At 40.5% G+C, this 23,626-nt stretch overlaps 1 protein-coding gene across 3 annotated transcripts in view; it reads left to right on the top strand.

Annotated features, from left to right (window-relative positions):
• CTBP1 (C-terminal binding protein 1) overlaps window positions 1-23,626 on the top strand; it is a 182,626-nt gene that overhangs the window by 18,084 nt on the left and 140,916 nt on the right. The window contains exon 1 of one of the 3 annotated variants that reach the window (XM_017820699.1): window positions 14,257-14,307. The exons of the other annotated variants lie outside the window; for them this stretch is intronic. Coding sequence (XP_017676188.1) covers window positions 14,301-14,307 — 7 coding nt within the window. The 5' untranslated portion in view covers window positions 14,257-14,300. Of the gene's footprint in view, window positions 1-14,256; window positions 14,308-23,626 lie in introns of those variants that run through there. 3 annotated transcript variants of the gene reach the window in all.

Here is a 23,626-nt window from a genome sequence, read left to right as displayed (position 1 = left end):
GTGACCAGGATTTTACTTGAGATGACCTGATCTGGAAGTTTCTGTCATTTCCAGTCAAATGTCAAGCAACTTGACCTTGAATAAGGTACCTCCTTTAGGTTCTTTAGGTGGTAGGAAGGATCTGAGCCTAAGAGGGGCTCAGATCAACTTCTTTGAATCTGGAGTTCATATGGGAGAGCAGTTATTTTTGAAAGCTGCCCTCTTGGCTGTGTTTCTGTATTTTCACAGTGAAGGTAACTCCTTCCTGCACTGGAGTTCGTTAAGGAGCCAGAGAGCATCTTAGGCTCTCGACTGTGCTGTAGTTTGAATATTGAGGACTTCACTTTCTGAAGCTCTGAAAGCAACACTCCTTAAACGCAGTGGGTGTGCTTACTTTTCAAAAGGGGACAAGGGAAAAATACGTTGTGTGTTTATGCCTGTACCTAGGTTTTGCAGTCATATTGATATGTGTATCCACGCTGCGAAGAACTTTTCAAAATTTGGCATTAAGAGATTGAATTGCTTTATATTTTTATTTAAACCCTTTTATGTTGTTATGGTAGAACCTACAATAATTTTGTACGTTAATTTTCACTTGGAGCTCTGTCTCTTCTTTGTGGTGTGCAAATGCATGTTTCTGTTATGGTTTATATACCCTTGCCTTCCTAAATACTGAAATGTTTCCAATTCTGAAATGCTTTCCCCCTGTAGTCAACATACAGCCAGTCTTGGGTGTCTGCCTGCCCCTGTTCCCTTTAAAATAAGTCGTGTATCAGATATTTTTGTTTCCATTTACATCTGATATTTTGGTTGCCTTTCTTCCTCTGTGTATCAGAATCCACTTGCATCATCTCAACTGATTTTTACCAACGTCCTGATTACTTATGCTCCTTCACACACTAAATTAGCATTGAATTATGTGCTGCATGAATTTACTTGTCAGATAAAAGGAAGAACATTTCTTGTGTCTTGAATGAGGAAGTGAATACAGTTGAAACATTGTGTAGGCCTGCCATCTGCAAAGAGGATAGTATCTGTTTTCCTTGAGAAAGTAAAAAAAAACAATGCAGTGTGCATGTGCCCCATTAAAGAACTTGCATCATTTATACAAGGTACAAAAAAAGGTCTCCCAAGTATTCCTCAGTTTTTCAGGTAAATACTTTTTTTATAAAACTGGCACAAACCAGAAAACATTTGGACAAAAAAATTGCATATTTGAAGGTACATGTGGACAAAGATACAGAAACAATTCCCTGAAGATTCAGCCTCTACTTAGGTTTTTATCTCAGGGATCTGCCTGATTCCAGAGCTGCAGATCTCCTGGACATTATTTCTTCTGCATGTACATTATATTTTATATAAATTTTCTTCTGGGTGTATCAATGAGGCAGAATGCCTGCTCTGAGTAAGCACTTTGGATTCCATCTTCAAACTCTGCTTTAATCAATATTGTTTGCAGTGATAGAGTACTGTGTAGAGTCTCCTTTTCTTGTCTAACCTCAGCCAGGAAATACAACAGATGGGTTTCACCGTGCTTTTTTGGCAAGGAATAGCATGAAAATAGAAATAAACCTTATTACATATGTGCTTCTCAGCACGATGCTTGTAATGTGCAATAAATATCACTAAAAAAGTGCAAAATTATTGCCAGTTAAGCATTAATCAGGGAAAAAAAAGTTTAATAGAATGAGCTTGAGAGCAAATGCATCTTAACCTTTACATTAAAAACTGGTAGTAGGGTGTTTTTTTTTCCTGGCCCCAGATGAGATGGTGGTGTATCTCAGTGTACTGTCATGAACTGAAAGGAGATGCAGTTACATGTTTTTCCAGAAGCAGCAAATCCACTGTTCTGTGAGCAATATAACAATTATGTAATATATAACAAACTGAGGGAAAAAAATATAATTTGAAGACAAAACTGCATGTCTGTTATTTTCAGCAAAACATATTTCCACGAATTACCAATTAACGTTTTAAATAACCTGAAATCTGCCATTACATGGAAATCCTGTAGGCCTGGTAGATACTCACTGTGTGCAAGAAAACTGTAACAAGTTTTCTGAGCTCTAGATGATCAAACTTTTATCAGTTGATAAATCTGTAAAATACTTCCAGCTGAAGTGGTTGCCTGTGTGGGGTGAGATGCAAAGTCCTGGGTAGTTTGGTGTCTGTGCTGTGTGTCCTGTCATATCGGAGAGGGACAGGGGACAGTTTCCATTTTTTGGAGGACAGAGATGGGGATGTGTGTTTATCCAGTACTATGAGCAAGATTTTATTTTAATAACAATTGTTTCAGCCTGTTGTGTAGCTCAGTTCTTAGACTAGTTTCTGTACATTAGTACACTAAGTTATTTGTTTGGTTTTTTTAAATCCTATCAACTAGGATAAATAAAAGCTTAAAAATATTTTTAAATGTAGAGATTAATGGGTGCTGAACTTCTTTGGATGAGGCCAGATTTCTGACTCTGTGAGATGCTGTGTTCTGTAGGATATTGCACCATGGTTCTACCCAGGACTGGACGGTACATTCATTTTCCTTACAGCAGTTTCTTCTTCACCACCTTCTTCAAATCTCTTCTTCAAGGAGACACTACTCTCTGTCCCACCTGTAGGGTGTCAAAAATTCAAAACCTTTCAGGTTTTTCCATTATATGTGGCAGGTTATATGGATTTTGGTGCTGTTCCTGGTCTTTCTGTATTCCCCCATGGCTGATGCAACCTCTCTGACCCACTGTAGACCCACCAGCCACATTGACTGTTCCCTGGAAAACCAAAATGGTCTCTTTGAATAACCTGAAGAAAAAAAATTGATGTCAACTCTTCATCCTTCCTGTTCAATGCTTTCACTGTTTCACTGATGTAAATTATGTGCTTCTACTGAAAACAGTGAAGAAAACAGTCAAGATTCAACTGCAGCGAATCACGTAATCCAAGAGCAAATGAACCCTTTTAGTTCTTCCTGTCAGTTCTACTCAACAGTGGATTTTGCAGTCATATGCAACACTTTCAGTTATATATTTTGATACTGGTTGGTTGACTAATATGAAAAAAAATGTATCTGTTCAAATCCAGAGTAAATCAATAAAAGTGTAGAAATGTAAGAAAACAAAGGGGGGAAAAATGTTTTCAGCACATGCAGGACTTCTCAGCCCTCAATAACTCAGGCTTCTGGTTTTCCTGAGTGTCAGAAACCTTAAAGAATTTGGGACATCTCTCTCATCTCCCATTGTGTCTGAGGTGTGAGGTTCCTCACAGACACATATTGTTGCTCCTGTCCAATGACCAGGAAATAGGAGAAACCAAAATAGCAATAACTAATTTAATGCAATCTCTATTTGCTTTTACTTTTCTAATTCAGCAGGAGGGTTATGTGTAAGTAATAGGTAATGTGGGTCTGTTTCTACTCCTCAGCTTTAGGAAGACCAGAAAATGTTAGGTAAATGAGTAATTTTTTTCTTTTTTTAAATCAGTAAGTTTCTTCATTTTATTCTGTTGACGGTCAGAATTAAACTTCAGATCTTTTCAGTAGCATCCCTGTTGCCTCATGCTATGTCTTTTTGTTGCTTCCCCATCTCTTTGGGTTGGCTTTTCAAATATAGAAAATCTACTCCTGTTTATCCTTGTGAAATCCCATTTCTGTAGAATGTTACATGCTCTACTGAGCCATTTAATATAGATCTCACTTTCTTTTGTTTACTGATGCTGTAAATTTAAGATATTTTACTCTTCCTCACCCCAAAAGCCCAGTGGACCAGAAGAAATGTTTGGTCTTTTTAGATATAGTCACTTATAGAGAGCAAGTTTACCCTGCTGGCGATGGGTTTTACTCTTGGAGAGGGTGAGGGAAGTGTCAGATTCAAAATACAGTGCACACAGCAAAGGGAATAACTGAATTTTAAAATGAGAACTTGGTTAAAACTAGTTAGAGGAAAATGAGGGGGATAACTTAGCTTCTGACAATTTTGGTATCTCTTGATTTTGATTTATCTCTTGTTATATAATCAAATGATATGTCTGCAATACTGTGATATGACAATTTTTTTCTTTTCTCATTGCACCTTTTTTCTTTTAAAAAGACTTAAGTCCAGTATTTCTAGACACGATTCAGAAATTATTTAGGCACGATGCTCATAATATTTCATAAGAAAAATAAAAATCAATTTTTATATATTAATACTATGCTATAATCACTCACATCAATACTGTTACTGTTTACAGACATTTGAAGTATTTATAGTAGGAAGTATATTAGTGTTGGATATAAGAGAAGGGATAAGGTACTCATCAAAGCCCTGTGGATGTTAGTCTGGGAAGGTCTTGGTACTGTGTGGTGGTCTGCAAAGATTTTCCACCCAAAAAGTGCAGTAACTTCAGTGATGATTAATTTTTATTCTTGCATCATCGTCCTGCTTCTTGTTGTTAAACAATTCTTCACCTTTTTAATTTTGGGCATGTCTTATTGCTAAATCTAATTTTTTTCAATGACTCCTGCTTTCTTATTCTGACATGTTCAACACTTAATATGATTAAATGGCTGTTTAAATGGCTGTGCAGGGCATTTAGTTCTGTATACCCCATGAAGTTTCTATATTTGGAGACTGAGTCAAGGGATGTGGACCCTCTCATATTCCTTCTAGCTTATTCGGTGGTGCAAAATAGGAAGTAATTATTCCTAGTGTTACCCAGAAAATTCTGGGTGCCCCAAATGTGAGATGCTACAAAATGACAAAATACTGCTGAGCATATTTGTTTGCTTTGTTGCTTTGGCTTCAGTTGTTTGGGTTATTGAAAGGATGAGGATGTTTGCTTAGTTCCTGTAGGGAATTTCTACTTCAAACAAGATGAAACTAGTTTCTCCTTGACTGGCTGTTGCTTTTCATCTGTCCTTAAGTGCTGTCCATGCCAAGGATTGCTGGGTGATCTTTGCTACCTTGGGAAATTACTCTCAGTTTTTTTATTTTTTAGACTCTATGGAGGTTTTTTTTTTTACTGTGATTACAAAAAAAGTGACCTTGTTCAAATAATCTAAGTATTGAAAATCCCATATAAGTCTTTAGGGCACAATGGAAGCTGTTCTCTGTCATGTCTCAGTTGGAGACTCATTCGGGTGGTTGAGGAGAGATGTGTGTCTGGAGCAGGAGCAGGGATTTACAGCTGGATTTACAGTTTTATTTTTCGATTATGTGGTATTCAATACATTTTAGCACAGAATTGAAATGTGTCTGAACTGGGATGTGTCATAGTATTGTAGAGTTCAGTCTTCATTAATTGCTGCTTTTTGTACAATTATGGACAGAGGTCTTGTCTTCGTGTACAGGCAAACACTGGTTTGAAGCCTTAGTATTGCCAGTGCTTCTAGAAATGGTTAAGCCTATTTATTTTTTTGGCAGAGCCATTTTTAGAGCTTCTGAAGGGCTATTAAACTCTTCCAAAAAGGTACATAGGAACAGACAATCTTAAAAATAAATGTTAAGCTGTTGTTTCTGGTTTAACCATCAAAACGGCTTTCTTCTTACTCATGTTGCAACATGGGCTGCACAAAGAAGTCTTACTCTAGCAAGAATGTGAGTGCAAAATGCAGTGAATTATGTTAACTATTATGTATTTTACCTAGTTTTATACCAGTGGGTTGTTGTCTGTGTTTCAGACAGCTTTGAAAACAAACGTATTCCTTTTGTTGAAAAATAGGTTTACATCATCCAAATTGAGCAGTATTATCATTTCAGAAAGGCTAAATATATTCTGTGCTATCTGTGATCCAAAAAGCTTATGAAGGGATAGAGAAGTAGGAAAAAGTCCATCTGCTTTTGTTAAAGAAGAGGTAATTAACAAATACATATGAAAAACCCCAAACCCTTCCTCATGCAGAGCTGCCATGAGCAGGTGGGCAAGTGAACTGAGGTGTGTTGGCCTCCTTGAGAGCAGGTAGCAAAGCTCAGGAGCATTTTCAATGGAGGTGTTCAGGCTTGAGATAATTCAGGTTTTTTAATCAACTGGTAGTTTCTTTCAGAGTCAGAACAATAGCTGAAACCTAAACAATGTCAGCTCTGCAGTCAATTTATTATGGGATTATGAGAGATCTGAAATGTTATCTTAAGACTATTATTAACTGTTAATTGACAATTAATTCCAGTTAGTTTTAATATAAGCGCTTTTCTGTTACGAGTTTGTTTTGCAGAACAAAGGGGGAAGTGTGTTTGTGTACACACATGGAGGCAGGTTTAGCGATGTCTGATCTAACACTGCATCAAGGGGAAACAGCTGTGATTTAATGAGCACAAAGTGACTGAAGTTCATAACTGGGACTGCCTTATTGATGTTCTTGGAAGGGTTTAAGAAAGCTTCTTGCCCTGCACACGGCTTCAGAATTTAACTGCTGAGGTAGGTTGTGCCAGGAAGAAGGGTTGTGTCTGCAAAACCCGAGAGCTGGGTCGTTGAGTTCTGTGTAATTACGTAATTAAAATGCAGCGTTTCGTTGAACACACCTCACTCAGCAGAGAGAAAGAGAGAGATCCTACAGCTACCTGACATCTCTGCAGCAATCCCACCCTTTTGGCGAGAGGTCCGTATCCGTGCTGGCCTGCCCAAGCCAAGGATCATCTCCCTGGGAGAGGCAGTGGGTTCAGTGCCTCCAGCTTGAAAGATATTGTGTGATTTAACAATACTGTTTGATCGTTCTGGGGATAGGGAGACAGGTACAGGCAAAGACTCTGGTTTGACGCCTTGGTATTGGCAGTGCTTCTAAAAATGGTTAAACCTGCTTAAGTAGCAGTAGTTTTTTTGGCAGAACCATTTCTTTCAGAGGTTCTGAAGGCTCCGGTGTGCCAAAGGCAGCCACGTGGTGTGGAAGCTATGCAGGGCAGCTTCTTTCACCTCTCCAGAGGAGTCTTCCCTCTTCATTTCTAAACCACCACAGTGCTTTGAAATCCAGACATTATCTCCTGTTCAAAAAAAAAAAAGCCTCAGCTCAGCCCTTAGCACTTTTGTATTTTGTAGAATACTACGGAGGTTATTGTGAATTAATTCAAGACTCATAAAAATTAGTATTTACTGCTACTAAGAATTATAGGCTTCTACCTTATGAGCTACCAGAATTGAAGAAACAAGCTGAGGTCTGGGTTTTGCTGGCCTCTTGAAGGTCAGCAAGACCTTGGTGTTGGACTAAAGCATCCACAAAGCTTGAGCGTGACTCCAACCGCAGAGGCCGATTCCTCCCAACCCTGTTCAAGATCTTGAGCCAGAACATGTTACTCACGACCATCTGCTGAATAATGGTATTGCAGAGTCCAGACGCCGTCCTTGGGTAAGCAACCGTAGGCACAATTTCATTCTGTGTATCTCAACTCGCGGCCTGATGATGAATGAAATGAGAATGCAAGCAGAGTGGCTGCTGCTGGAAAACTCAGCTGAAGAAGAACTAGTCCTTCATGCAGAAATTCACTGCCAAGAAATATTATTTGAAAAGGTGTGGTGGGCAGGAAGGGTTACCAGTGGAGTACTGAGCTTGGCTGGCTTCATGTGGATCACCTGGCATCAGTGGGGGCTGTGCTAATGAAAAAATTGGAAGGCATCTTAAATATAACAGGGAATCAGGATATTGTTCCGAAATAACGGAGATTGTGTCGGAAACTGGGCTAGTAGAAGCAGAATCAAATTCAAAATATAGAATCAAAGGTTGTGTCTTCTAAGTGAGTAATAGCAGAGTTTTGTAAAATAGGAACTTGCAACGAGATTCTCATTATAGATAAATAGTACTTGGATGATCATGGGATGTGCTTTAGCAATCCCTGTGATATGCATAAAAACAAGTGAACAGAATTTTCTGCTCTATCAGTGTGAGTTCATCATTTCTGAGCAGCTTAATGAGTGAGGTGAAGAGGCTATCATCTCAGAGGGAGACGTGAGGAGGATATTCATCCTCAGATACTGTATGCAGCAGGAGGAAAAGAACTGAAAGCCAGTGACTGCAGAATCAAAAAAACCAGTACCAAGCAACTGCTGAATGAATTGAGGGTGAATGCTGGAAGAGGATTCCTGATGGGCAGAGCACCCGAAGTCCACCACAGCTTTCCAAGGAGAGTGGTGGCAAGAAAAAATGAAGGGGTTTTCTTAATAGGGAAATTTAAGTCCATGAAAGGAATTATTTTGCATAGCTCCTATAACATCCCAAGGGAAATCCTTCTCAGACCTCTGCTTCTAAGAAATGTGTTATGCCATTAGCACTCTTAATGCTTTATTCAAACTATTTTCTTTTTCGGAGCAAAGTGTGGATGTTCTCAACTACTCAAGACAATCTGCTTTGGAAGTAAAAGCCTGTTGTGATAGATGTTGTGATACACATTTAGCCTACATATCAAGGTAATTGTAATATTAGAGAAGAACGTATTTAAGTAATGTATAAAATATGTCACCACAACAGAATGTACAAATATCCTTCAAAAGGAGCTCAAAATTTCCAAACCAAAACTCCAGGGAGAAAAATTTAGGAAAAAGTAGATGAGGTACAGATACTCATTTCTGGATCTTAGTTGCTGATTTGAGAAAGCTGATAGATTCTTAAAAGCCAATTTTAGATTTTAGTGCAGTATCAACTGTTTTCTTGAATTCCTTATGGTCTCAAAATTGCACCCATGAAACATCAGCTATGTTTACCAAAATATTTTCAAATTTAGATGCGGGTTACAACACAGGGAGATAATTCAGAAAAGGAAGCGTGTATCTGGTGTTGACAGTTTTGCAAAATGATGTGAATGTGCATTCAGAATTTTCACTATAAGTAAAAAAAAAAAAAATATTTTTACTCTTCCAAAAAAACCCCCCCAAAACCACCAAAAACAAAACAAAAAAAACCCCCAACCCTATAATTATAACACATTTTGACTCTAAAAATAGCATTTGTTCTTGTGCTTTAAATCAGAAAGTATCAAGGCTTTTCAGTGGAGCAACTTATTCTATCACCCTTGAAAACAAGTGTGGAAAAAGACAACTGTATTGAGTTCCCATCTTTTTGTGATTTTTAGGCCCTATAAGAGTGCAAAGAATAACAACAAATGTTTAAAAACAACGATAAAAAAAATCTGAGTTCATTGTTGTATAATGTTTGCTGCATAATAAATGCTGTATACTTGACATTTTAGTGAGTACAAAAAGTGTTCAGATCACTGAGAACACAGAGATTGCCTGGTCCCCACCCCAAACCTGCCCATGGTGTTTGGTGCCCATGTAACCTCCCTCCCCTCTCCAGCAGGTGCTGGTGTGGAAATGGCTGAATGTAAAGCCGTGTAAGTAAAACCAGAGGCTCTGAAGAGCTGTGGGAGTTAAGCCCTTGAAGCACCACCTCTGCTAAAGATCTGTGGTCTTATCCCATGTCTAAGATGAGTATCTGTGTCCCTCTACTCTCATAAGATCCCACCTGGAGCACAGAGCTCTGGGGCCCCAAAATAAGAAGTTCTTGGATCTGTTGGAGCAAGAAGCCGAGGGCTGGAGCCCCTCTGCTATGGGGTTGTTCAGCCTGGAGAAGAGAAGGTTCCAGGGAGACTTTCCAGAACATTCCAGTACCTAAAGGGGCTGCAAGAGAGCTGGAGAGGGACTTCTTCCATGGACATGGAGTGACAGGACAAGGGGGAATGTCTTCAGACTGACAAAGGGCAGGTTTAGATTGGATATTAGGATGAAATTATTGACTGTGAGGGTGGTGAGACACTGGTACAGGTTGCCCAGAGAAGCTGTGGCTGTCCCATCCCTGAAGTGTTCAAGGCCAGGTTGGAAAGGGTTTGGAGCAACCTGCTCTAGGGGAAGGTGTCCCTGCCCATGGCCGGGGGGGGGAACTGGATGATCTTTAAGGTCCCTTCTAACACAAACCATTATATGATTCCATGATAATTGGATGTACAAGCTGGACAAATGCAGCTGTCTGAGAGGCAGCACTTCACAGCATGATGAGGATTTAGCAGAAATGTTGGTTCTTTGGAGAAAAAGTGGTCTACCAAGAACTCCAAAAAAGTGGGAGCTGCTTGCTTTAACTTAAGATGTTCAATAATTCCAGTTTCCAAGAGAAGAATGAGGCAACTTAGTCTCAAAGTACTTCATGAAATGATTATTGAACTGGGTCAAACCATAAGGTTCCCTCTAGCCCAATGTCCTGTATGAAACAGCAGGCAAAATCAAGCCAGCTATGTACAGTATTTCAAAAACTTCCAGCTTCCAGATTTTTTCAGAGTATGGACTTCTGACCTGATGCAGCTTCCGTGCTACACTCAGTGATATATGTACATATTTATTCTTTCCCTGGAAAGCCTGGCTGGTGCTCCTTCTGACTCCTGTGAACTTAGGTCCCTGCACTCCTTACTGGGAAGGAGGAAGGTACATTAGAAGAAAATTTACCAGGATCAAGTGAATGATACCAGATAAAAAAAGCATTTTTGACCACTGGAATGGCTTACAGATGTTTAGGATAGGAATGCTGTCATGTGGGCAGTAAGATAAAGACACCCTGGTATGTTTGATTATAATACTTAACGTTATGCATGCAGATACATTTTAGAGTAGACTGGGTATGCATATACGCAGTCTTAATATCCGGGATAAATTTGCGTAATTATAGCTCATAATTTATCTTGTTGCCGCTATTTCTGAAAGTTAAATAATTGCTGATAGGAGGGAGTGGTAATTTATGGCAAGAGAAAACGCTCTCGCCTCATGTGGAGGGTGGTGGGTGTGATTCTGAAGCTGGTCCTGTTTGCTGCTTCTCTAAAATATGCATTGCTGCTGTCTGTAGGCACGTTTTTGGGACTGAAAAGACTCATAGCAATGTGGGTATTTTCTTAGTAAATGAAGTGATCACTGTGCAGAACACTTGTAAAATATTTAAATAAATGGTGATTTGTAAGTGGGGATATTGTGGGTATGTTTTCCAAAATATATTCATTCAGAAGGAAAATAGCATGTTATAATAAATTTCCAGTTGCTAATAATATGCCAGAAAACAGATTTTTTAATTTTAACTGATCTGGGTTGCCATAGTTAGGGAAGGCAGCAGCTTATCTAGAGTAGTAAGCCTTTTAAGGAACTGTGTCTGTTTATTAACTTAACAATGTTCTATAAATTATTAGATTGAAATGTGGATATGGCCTTTGAGAAGATGGATGTCATGAGAAGAGCTGATGGAATTATAACTTCGAATATGTTCCTGTTTATGTGTTTAATGTATTATTAAATGTCGTTTATTTAAGAAAGGAATTAAATTAATAATGGATCTAGTATAAACAAATATTGGTTTATATCACTTAGACTCTATTTGATTTTTGTTTCATGACAGCAGTTCAGAATTAAGATTCCATTATTTATTAGCTAGAAAGAAGGATGGGAAATGCCACATATCATTTGTTTAGCTAGGAAATCCATGGAAGCCGAGGAAGTGCCTAAACATTATGGATGGAAAATACTCACTGCAGGTATGAAAGTATGCTTCCAGGAAATGCTGGGTGTTTTTCTAGAAAAGAAATATTTGGAAGATTTGGCAAGACATCAATCGTGTGAAGACTCGCTGAAAGCACCACGTATCTGGCATTATAGAGGATTAAAACTAATTTTAGGACAGCCGTCTAAAGCAGTTGGTATGGCACAATTAGCCTGCAGAGACAGAGTACTGTGGAGTTTCAGGAACTAATAATTGTAAACTTTAATAAACAGGATCTCAGTATTTTAAGTTCTTCGTTTAGGACACGATTCAAAGCTGTGTGGAAATAACGTAACACGGACAGTGGAGACTGAGGACGTGCCTAAGTGTGTTCTTCCCAGCAGTAAAGCCTTTGCAGTAAGAGATGCTCCATCTTCCTCCCTGAGGAAGGAAGGGCTTCTCCAACACCTTTACAGGAGGTTGGAAAAGCTCTTCTCGCTGCATTTCTCAGTAGTGGAAAATATCCATGCGGGAAAACACTTTACCATGTGTAAAGCCTCAGACCTTCAAGTTCAATGGGATTCACTGTGATCCTAAGTTCAAGCAAGTACTTAATACTCAAAGTTATTCAGCAGGCACAAAATTTTGATAAGAGAGTCAGTCTACCAGGTAAGACACTTGCTTTGTGTATTTAAGTACGTATTCCAGCATCCTAAATGTACTAGAAATCTTTGCGTACTCCAGTAATGACTGCTGAAGTCTGACTAGTTAATTAATTAATTTGGTGTAAATATTTTCCTATGTAGGTAATCTGTTTTTATTACTTTTAATGCCAAAATCAGCATCATCTTTGAAGGAATAAATTACAAAGCAAGGAGAAGTCTAGAAGGTAATTATTACGAATATGGTAGTGAATTCTCTAGCCACCACTTCACTGCGGGGTTTTGGTTTTTTTTGGTTTTTTTTGTTATTTTCGGTTATGCTTTATAAAACATGTTTATAGACTATGTCAGCAATGTTCTTCCTCAGTTGCTGTTGCAAAGACTATTTTCGCAGTTTATCACAAAATGCCAGATTTGCTCAGCATGTAATTTAATCTTATGCTTGGAAGCATCCACATTACTTGGTTATCATGGAATTATTCTTTAATAAAAATGTATGCTCTGTGATCTATATTTTATTAATTTGGTGAGTCAGTTTATCGATTGTTGCAGATGCCATGAATGTATAATTTGTCACAGTTATTGGTTGCCTGTCAGCAGTTCGTAGCACCACAGTGTTCTTGGCTCTTGGGGCACCTTAGAAATAAACCTTTCTTGATCTGCAAAAGAAAAGCTTTTTCCTGTAAATTAGCATCAAGACTTGGGTTGATATCTGGTTTATCACTCTGTGGTGTGTGTTACCCTGTATGAGCCAAACACTGTGAACAAATTCATAGTGTGGCCTGTTCAGGGAAGAGTTTTGAGCAAATACAATTTAGTGATTTTAAATGCTGGGGGTGAGGTTAGAAGGAGCACGACATCAGAAATGGGAGGCACAGGCTTTGTCACTATTTTAGTCCGCTCTAAACTTAGGAATTAGCAGGGTCACCAGACTGGAAAAACAAAACCAAATTCTTGAGTTTTTTATCCCCTCTTTTACAGTTGATAGTTCTCTGCTGTAATATACAGCAGTCATGGGTTTTGCTGATTGAGAAGTTTATTTTTACAAATGAATGTTAATGAAATTGAATTAAAAAAAAGACTACATGTTCCATACAGAGATATATATTTACATATTTATATATATTTAAGTAAAGTGGGTATTTATATCCAAAACTGTTTGACTTAATAAGAAAGTTTACTTTGCTGATAACTCCTCGGCAGTGATACAGCGTAAAGCTTCGTGTGTTGGAGTGGAGTCGTGTGGCTGAAAACATCTGCTGGTTTCGTTTTTGGTATTTTTAAAGGCTGGTTCTGCACCCTGGGAGCTCGTTCAAGTCACGTACGGAGCTTGTGAGTCGGGTTGTCAAAACCAGTGGCTGAGCAGGCACTGTTCTGAGCTCAGATTTTGGCTGGAGTAGACTTTTAGTGGTTTACATCCCGTCATCTTTCTGGATTCTCTAAAATGTGTTTCATAGGTCTTGGGTACTCTCTGGTGCTTCTGGGTCTTGATTTAGGAAGGGGCATCCTTTCACATGCAGCAGAGTAAGTTCCCTGGGGGGCTCCCCAAGTTTTTGGTCTGTATAATTAATATATGTTGGTGGGGGCGGCTACATAAAAAAATCTGGGAAAAGGCCCTGTCCAAAATAAGAAGGATTGAGGGAAATAAGAAGGGGCGGGGGGTGGGGCGGAAGGGCAAAGAAAAAAAAGGAAGAGGAAAAAAAAAAGAAAAAAGAACAAAAGTAAGAAGGGGAAAAATAAAAGGAAAAAAGGGTGGGTAAAAAAAGGGGAGGGGGAGGAAAAACCAGAGGAAGAAGGGAGGAAAAAGGGAGGAAAGGAATTAGAAGGGGGGCGGTCGCGGAGCGGGCCGAGCCGGCGCTCCCCGCCCCCGCCGTCGCGTCACGAGCCGCGCCGCCATTGGCCGGGGGGCGGCGGCGGGCGGCCGCCATTGGCTGCGGGCGGGGCGCTCCCCGCCCCCATTGGTCCGCCCGCCTGCCCCGTGTGTGCGGCGGCGGCGGCGGCGGCGGCGGATCCCGGTGCGGAGCCGGCGGGATGCAAGGTGGGTGCAGGGATGGATGGATGGATCGATCGAGGGATGTACGTACGGATGGATGGATGGATGCCTGCGCGGACCGCCCCCCCTCCCGTGCCGTGCCCCCATCGCTTGATTTTTATTTTTATTTTATTTTTTTTNGGGCGCTCCCCGCCCCCATTGGTCCGCCCGCCTGCCCCGTGTGTGCGGCGGCGGCGGCGGCGGCGGATCCCGGTGCGGAGCCGGCGGGATGCAAGGTGGGTGCAGGGATCGATCGAGGGATGTACGTACGGATGGATGGATGGATGGATGCCTACGCGGACCGCCCCCCCTCCCGTGCCGTGCCCCCATCGCTTGATTTTTATTTTTATTTTATTTTTTTTAAATTTTAATGATTATTTTTATACCGCGCCCCTGGCTGCGCCAGCGCGCAGCGCAGCGCCGGGGATTGCCGGGGAGCGCCGGGGGTGGGCAGGGAAGCGACGGGAAGCGGCCGCATCCTGCCCGCTCCCCCCGCGGTGCGGGGCTGCTCGGGGGATGCGGCTCTTTGTGCGGGGGGAGCACCGGGAGTTTGCCGGGCCAGGAGCGCCGGGAACGTCGAGGAGATGCCCCCGCGCGTCCCGGGTCGCTTGTGATGGTTCCAGCCCGGTGGGACCGCGCAGGGACGGGGCGATGCGCTGGGATGAACTTGGGGAGCGCGGAGTTGGCGCTGCGGGTGTGTCCGGTTTGAAAATCGGAGGTTTGCGCGTGTTGAATTGCGGAAAGTGAAAGGGAATCAATCTGCTGGGGAGCTGTCGTCAGATCCCTGCGGAAAAAGCCGGGATCCTTCCCATAAGTTGTTTCTGTGGATTTGCTAAATATTAAATGACTGCTTCCCCCTTTGGGTAATTGGAAGTCGACGTGATGATGTGCTGTTATCAGAACATACTTTGTTTGGTTTGAGTTTAAAAATAACAAATATGAAGTTAAATACTCTCCATTTTTATCTTGCCTCGCAAATCTGTTTTGTGTTTCAGGGACAAATTTAGATCTGTTATTTTGCAACATATCTCTTTTTCGTGAGGTGTTTTACAGTCAACTATATTTATTATATTTCTTCTATATATTTAACGTCATATGAAAACACACCTGCCTTTTTAACTTCTGAGCTTCCTGGTGGTTTTCATGGCAAAAGTTATTTCTGATGGAGGTACGTTTTCAGACAGAGAAATCAGCTGGCAGATTTTGCAACTTTTCTCTGTGGCATTTTTCACTGCGTAAGGCTGCAGTTAGGTTCTGTGCTTTTTGTGCCATCTAGTAGTTACCTGGAAATTTAAATACGATGTGAGCATCCCCAGCTGGAGATAGTACTGGAAATTGTAGTATATTTGCACAACGATTTCTGTGACATACATGAAAAGTGGAAATTTGGGTTAGAAGTAACTTATTATGGCCATTTAAAAATCAGTGCCTTAATGCTTCTTTGGAATAAACTTGCCACTGAACCTTTAAGATGCCTTATGCAGAATTTGGATTAAAACCAGGGGTTCTGTCAATGAGTCAGTGTGATGTACACCTGTGTTTGCTCACGATGCTCTTAACCCCTTGCTGTGCATCACAGAGGCAGAAAGATGCTTGTGGGGCCAAGTCTGTTGCTAGGCCTAAAAATTTTAATTTTTTTGTTGCTAGCTTGAAGCCGTAAGAATCAATAAAGGCTTTCCTGTGGAGCAGTGGAAGAATTCCAGTGTGACCCTACCAAGCAAGAGCAGCCCCTGCGCCTCTGGGGTTTGGGATGAGCTGCTCTGTCACAGGGTCATGTGTCCTCACCTGTGGGTGCACAGGCATCCTGAGCACCGAGAGGGACTGTGGCAGTGGGATCCTTTTTGTGAAAAATAATGATGAATAGAGAGGGCACCTGTTGCACCAGCAGTGATTTGTCAGCTCCCAGGAAAAAACTGCATACCTGCAGCTCTGTGATTGTCTACCCAAATCACTTAGATTGTCTAAAATGATAGATACCTGGGGAGTTTAAATTGAATTTATCAGTGTGTTATAATGAAATGATTGTGAATGCTTGAGTATATGAGAAATTTAAATAGCTATCTGTAAAGTATTTTTTATTATGAAATAATTGCTATTTATACAAGCTATCTGTACTTTTAAAATGAAGCCAGCTACAGTTCAGACACTGCTGTTTAAAAGTAGAAATACCCTTGCGTACATTTTATTGTGTTTTGATTCCATTACATAATGGCACGCATAATTTTCACACGTTACATAAACTTCTTCAGAGCATCCTGAGAAAACAGACAAAATAAGGTCTGTGCCTGGCTGATACCGACCGAGACTTCTTTAGCCTAAATAGCAAATTCTGATTTCTAATAGTGTGTAAACAAACTGCAGCCAGGGTGGCAGGCGTTGCCTGCTTGTGGCGGTAACAGAAATATGAAAGATGACGTGAGTACTGCAGAACTGAATTACCCTCCACGCCTCCTGCTTGTTTTCTCACCCAGGCAGGTGAGGGAGAGCAGATGAAGGCTCTGCTTTCCCTTTGGCACAGCACCGGATTATTTCCCTGGTGCCACGTTACCTGTGACCCCACCACAGAGCTGGAGAAATCCTTGTTGTTTCTTAGTCTTGTGCTTAAATTAGGAAATGTTGCTAAGCGTAGACTTTAACCCAAAGGAGATATGTGTTATTAAAAAAAAAATCTCTTCCAAATATAAATAGATAATAAACTCTTACTAAATATTTTTCTAAATAATCAAACATAAAAAAAAGTCAGGCTAGGAAAAGTAAAACTCAGTTAGTTGATTTTTTTAGGCTTATATTTTTTTGTAGTTGTATGAGCTGGATAACAGTTAGACTCCAGTATACACAGGAAGATTCACATGGATAAAATGAATTTGCTAAACATAGGTTACTGAAGGTTAAGCATCAGTAATATGCATCAATCATACATTTATTAGAAAAAAATCTCTGAATTTCCTATTTTATCTACCTGTGTATCTGAATTAAAGAACTAGAGTTTTAGTAGGTGTCATCTAGTTGTTTTATTGCTGGTTTTCATTTGTTTGTTTGTTTGTTTGTTTGTTTGTTTTCCTTTACCGTGACCTTGTTGGGCGAGAGAACAGAGAGAATATTTCCTTGGTGAAGTGTGAGGGATTATTGAGTCTTTACTGTCATAGTTTCTCTGTAATAGCAGTGTGACTTATGGTAGCACTTTCCCCTGATAGCAGCAATGTTTATTTCAAAAGTATCATTTTCATACTTAAACACATGCAGCGCTAGATTGGAAAACTTTTAATGACAATTGCACGTCGTGTTTGTTTTTAAATGGTTATGTTGAATGACGGCAGAAAAATTAATCTGTAGTTTTTAAAGATCTCTGATCTTTGTATTTGTTATTTAACAGAGCTATAATGTCATCACCAAGTGCTGCCAGTTGGGTATAAAGTGCGATGTGTAACGCTTTCTGGTGGTGGAGTCGCTCTAAGTGGAGAAATAATTTAGGCGGTACAAGGATTTTTATGGCACTCTTGTCACAATTAGCTGTGTTTATGAAATATGAATTTACACAACATCTGCCTTTTGGGGCCAGCGTTCCCGTCGGAGCCCGCTCGCTTCCCAAACCAGCGGTGTGGTGTCTGGAGCATCGTGACAGGGCAGCATGGACTGTGTGGTGGATGGACAACCATGGCAGTGTAAGGATTCACTTGATAGGTCTGGGTGAGGAACTTGTGCAGGAAATGCAGATGGTTTTAAGTGTAAAACCTTTCGGTTTCACTTTAGCAGGGTGACTTGCTTAGGCGTACCAAGGTCCATGACCTGCAACTGGCTTGTCCTGTTTTCGCTCCTCACAGTCTTTGCTCATCCCCTTAATTCTTGTGCTCCCCTATAGGCAAAAAGGGTGGCATGTGTGGTGTGCTGGTGGGGTGGGATTTAAGGTCTGACACACACCATTACGATGGATTTTGGAAGGAATAGCCCTCTCTATCCTGAAGCTGCAGATGAGGACTTGCAATGAGGTGGGCGAATCCAGTTGGACCTTGCAGCATCAAAGTGCTGGTTTGTCTCCTCGAAATTCTCCTCCTCCACGTGCCTCTTGGTGGTCACCCTCTTACCTGAGGGTTTCAGGCGTTTACCTATCAAATTTATCTCGTCATGGACCACTGTGTCTTTTACTTGTTTATTTTCCTCCAGCACATGGTGGAGGGCTCCTCTTGCCCCTCCTGGCTAAGCTCAGAGATGGTCATTAATGTCTGACTGCTAAAATTTTTGTAAGCATCACAGGAAAGGCAAATTCACAGGAGGATAAAGTAGCCTGAGAGACACTGATGCTCCTCCTTGGTAGGGGCTGGCTTGGGGGGAAAGAGCAGGAGGTGCTTTACAAAAGATGGAGTTTCCCATCATGGGCCAACTTGGGGCACAAGTAGCTTTTCATACCAATGAGAAATGGGCACAATGATGAGAGACTGTGGAAAAACATTAAAAATAATTCTGTACCGCTTCTCCCACTTTCCATACCTTGCCTATCTTGACTAGTGAATGTTTCAGATCTGGCACTGCCCCTCAGGGCAGAAACTGTGCAAGTGTAAGGTCCCAGCCTGGCCCGTCGAGGCGGGCAACATTCAGTATGTGGAAATTGTTCTGAAACATTCACAGTGAGTGCTGTTGGCACAACATCCTGCAGATTTTGAGGCCCAGTATTAAGAAATGAGTACTCAAACTAGAGGTTGTACAATTTGGAAAGCCTGGCACGATGGTTTGGTTGGGTGGTGGGAGTGATCCAAATGCTCACTGCTGTTTTTGCCATCATTCAGGGCAAAATAGTTGAGGTTGTTCATGTAGCAAGCTGTGGTGTTGTGAAGACTAACAGCAGACTGTGCTCTGTGTTACCTTTACATCCACATTTTAGAAGATAAAGTAAAAATAGTACCAAGTGTTATATCTTGGTGAAACCATCCAGCAAAACCTCCTTGTTCTTCTATAGATATTTAGTCCAGCCTTCTGCCACTGCCACCTGAGGCTTTGCTTCTAATTGTTCTCTTACTAATTTTTGCAAATTATTGTTGCAGTTGCTAGATCAGAGTGAAAATTATGTGCAACAGGTAGTTGTTATAGAGGAGGTCAATCATGTTATCTTAGAGCTAGTTTAATCTGGTGAAGGAGAGAGTCCAAACTAGTTAATTGTCTCTTCTTTGGGTTATCTTCTATAAAATGGGGTTAATCATAATCATAAAACGTGCTTTAGGACTTTCTAAATGTTTCTGAAGCACTTAGGAATCATAGTTAAAAAAATAATTGCCTAGTAAATTGTCTACTTAATAAAATGTAAAAATAAAAGATCTAGAATATATTAGGCTTCATAATCATTTAAATAGATGCATGTAGTTTATTTACCTGCTCAGTGAGAACTAACAACCATTGAAAACAAATAGGTCTTTAGGAGAACTATATTGGCAAAATGAAATTATTTAAATCAGGGTTTCCAGTTCACTAGTTTAAATTACTTTTACATTTATGATTTAGGCTTTGATTTAAATCATACTTTGTACTGTTAACGTTCAAAATTTATCATCAACACTGAAGCTGTGAACACAAAAGACGTTCTTGGCAAGACCTGCAGAATGCAATGTCAGTATGTTTCTCTGGAATACTAAAGATTTAGAAAACAAAACCTTCCTCTCGGTGCTTACAACTTTTGATATATGGGGGAAAAAACCAAAACAAGCTGCAAATGATGGTATTTTAGTCAACAGACTGATGGGTGGCTGTTCCAATGGCCTGGAAGGGACAAGGGCTGAGTAGAGACTGCTGGCATGTGGCTCTGTGGTCATTGGTTTTTTTAGAACTGGAGGAATATTTATAAAGTTTTTTTTGAATAAATAACATCAATCTCTTCATCAAATATGAAAGGATTGACAATGTTTGCTCTTGCTTTTGTGGATTAGGAGTAATACCAAGAAAGAGACTTGTGCATTACCAGCAAAAATACTTCAGAATGGAAAGGACTTCCTAGAGCTTTTTATTCGTTTATTGTTCTGCTGAGCAATTAGAAAAACAAAATCTCTTTAGATTGTCTTTACACTCGACAGATTGGCATTTGTTTTCCTCTCTGTTTAAAAAAACCTCAGATAACCAACAAACTGAGATTTTCTTCAATAAGGAAGTTTAGAACCAAAGTTTCCGGAATTTGTGACTCTTATTCTCATGTTACTGCAGCTGGGAATACGAAGGGGAAGGTGTGGGCTTTGCTTGAAAGTTGTGTGTAGCCTTGCAAGCTGTGCAAGGCTGTAAATCCTCAAACCAGCTCTGCCTCCCAGCAGTTTTACGTGGATCCTGGTGCAGCCACGGTGCTGTGTGGCCCCAGAGATGGGGATTGCATAGGTGATGCTCAGGTGAGAACATGGTGCACTTACCTCTCCTGCTTGATCTCTTTTGGATGATAAAAGGGGATGGACTGCTTCCTCTTTTCACAGGACCCATACATCCTCAAGGATTTTCTGGAATTAAGTGCCTGTGAAATTAGGAGCAGAGGAATGGCTCTTGGCAGGTCTTACTAGCCCTTCAGTTGCCTTTAGGAAATGTTGTGAACAGGGATCTGACTTGCACGCAGTAAGAAATGGTAATTTCAGCTTTAAGTAATGATGCTTTAAATTGTGATTTGCATTTGTATCTTTAAGGAGTAAATACCAGATTGCAGAAGTAGTTTTGTATCTTCCTGTTTTCATTCTTACTCAGAATATCTTGAAATAGAATAACCTCTGAGTTGTTACTGTGTTGTATTGGTACCACAGTTTGAAAACCAAGATCAATAATCATATTTCCTATCCTCTCCAACAACAACAACAACAAAAATCCATTATTTTCTGAATTGTTCAAAAATGTTGCTTGGCTCATTTTGTGTGTACCCACTTCAGTGACCAGAATGTCAATGGAGGCTTTGTTTAAATGTTTTTCTTTATTTTTTTCTCTGCACTCCCACCCACACATACACCTGTTCATCTGAGTCTTTTGGGTCAGATATCGGTTTATTTGGTTGGGCTTTATGGCTTTTTTCTTTCTTCCTCCATCGTTCAGTTAACTGCTTGTTGTCAGCAGTTCTGGCACATCCCCTTGTTTTCTGTAGGCTGCCTGTGGAAAAAAGGCCTGTTTCCAATGGCAAAGAGTTAATCTGGCTCAGAGTTAGATTAACTGTTGCAGTAGCTCATGATAAACATCTGTTGCAATACTCCCAGATGAGAACATTGCTTTCAAAACTATTTACTGCACATTTTGAACCGTGCACTTTACTTGTGGTTTTATTTTTTCCCCTCCAATTACTAAATTCTTTTGAAAGGACATAAATCCATAGAGCCTATCTCGGAGACTGTGTTTATTTTATGATACAGGGAAGGAAATGTGGTTACTGAGTTATTGTTCATGTGCTAGAGCCCCCGAATACTTCTGACTGGAGCACAGAGGCGTGTGCATTCCTTAATAAAAACCAACTGTGGAGTGGCTCCTGGGAGTACTGCTGCATGTGTCCGTGCTCTGCCTGTGGTGGAACCCTCTGGATGCAGATCCTCTGGGTGTTTTTCTCCTGCTCTGAATTTGGCAAGATAAGACTGGCAGGGAATGTAGTTTTACTTGAGCCTGAAACCCAAGGGTGGGTATGTGGTTGGAACGGTTTGGCCAAAAGGACTTCGCCATTGAGGAAACCTTCTGCTATTACTTAGGAATATTTTATTTATTTATTTATTTTTATTTTTTAAAGAAGTTTTTGAATTCTAGATATTTACTGGATCAAATAATGGCAGCTTCTCCTGCAGCTGGCTTTTGAAGTTAGTTCTGCCAGCAGCCACTTCTTGCTGTAGCTGAGGATCCAAGAGCAAGCAAGCAAAGCGAGCTTTGGTACCTTTTCCCAAAACATCAACAACCTTCTCCCCCACCCTGCCCAAGCCACAAAACCAAACCATTCTTGGTGTCTCTGGGAAAATACTGTTGAAAAACAACATGGAATACCTTCGATGGTGCATGTTTTCCAACAAATAGTTTTTCTTTCTTATGCTAATAAGGAAGATTCTCTTAATGAAATTATGTTCAAAGCATTTTCACCCAGATTTCTGAGAAGGTGAAAAATATTTTTGGGCTGAATTTCATATGCCTAATGTTTCCTACCAATATCAGAGAAAATATCTGTGTACTTTACAGGTGTGTTGATCTTCACCATGATAAGCCCTCTTTGCATAGCTGTCTGACAAACTGAGGCAAAAAAAATGGGTGACTTCCACACATCGAAGCTACTTGTAGTCAAATACATGAGTCTGTAGCTTTATTTCTTGCTGATTTTCTTAGGTCTGGCAGAAACACTTGTTTTAGCAATAAATCTGTAAGAACAGCCGTTCTGGTTCAGATCAAGCACATCTAATTCAATATCCTGTCTCTGATGGTGATCAGCAGCAGGTATCTAGGGAAGAGTACAAGAACAGTGATAAAGTGTTAGAATCTAAGGTGAGATTTCTTAGTTTACCAGTTTTACAGTGGTATCAGGATTTTCAGAATCTCCTTCCTAAGCATAATGGTGAAATGACAGGTGTGTGATATTTAACAGCCTTGGCTTTCTCTTAAGGACTGTGGTAGTGATAAGAGGATAAAAAAGGAAAAAACCCTGAAAAGTAATGGATGGTATGTAAAATAAAGAGAAATAATGCTATAGACTGGTGAAAAAAGTGAAAAAGGAGCTGTAATCACTGCACAGTATAAAGAAATGGCAGGAAAGGGTTGACTTGTTGCCTGAGAGATGATACCCTGCTGCACCAGAGCTCACTGAGAACTTGCTCTGGCAGGTTTTTATCCATCACTTGTGTCACATCATTTGGGCACAGGGAAGAGAGTAGGGCACAACCAGAACATGGAGAAATATGGTTGGCCTGAGCCTAATTCAAGGCAAGATGGTAGAGGGCAGACAAATGAAGTGTGGGAGAAGAAACACATGGGAAAGGGGAACGTGAGTGAAGGGAGTGTCAAAGAAACCTTTAGAAACTCGGGATTGTTCTCTGTCTGTAAATATCTGACCATTCAAATTAGTGAGTGAGTAAGAAGTGTTGTCTGTGTAGGAAGTATGTTCTGCAGGTCTGCACTGACTCCCTTGTGGCATCACCGTATTTTTCCCAGGCTCCAAGACACCCAGGTTTTATTTTTAGTGCTACCCTGGGTTCTGTTTTATGGCGAACCAGCAAGTTCCAGCTTGCTGCAGTCATTACTACTAAGACCATCTAAATAGCAACTTAGAGCAACGTGAATAGTAATAAATGATTTTGTCTTAGTGTGGATTAAAAGGTACACTTAGGATGGACTTGGTTTTGGGTCAGGTTTTTTTAAAGCTCTAGAGCAGAAGCATGATGAGCACTTCCATCAGTGGCATGCAGAGGTAATGGTGCTGTACTTTAAATAGCAGACACGAAGGCGTTGTGACTGGGACATTGTCGCTTTAGCATTCACTTCTTAAAAAGTAGATTTTTTTTTTTTTAGGGAGCTGTTACAAAGGTGTGTGGAAAACTGTTATTGACTGTCTAAAGTGAATTCAAGAATAATACCGATGAGGAGGTGTTG

Source organism: Lepidothrix coronata, unplaced genomic scaffold (genome assembly GCF_001604755.1).
Source record: "Lepidothrix coronata isolate B3197 unplaced genomic scaffold, Lepidothrix_coronata-1.0 Scaffold85, whole genome shotgun sequence".
NCBI classification, from domain to species: Eukaryota; Metazoa; Chordata; class Aves; order Passeriformes; family Pipridae; genus Lepidothrix; species Lepidothrix coronata.
This window is presented reverse-complemented; position numbering and strand designations above follow the sequence as displayed.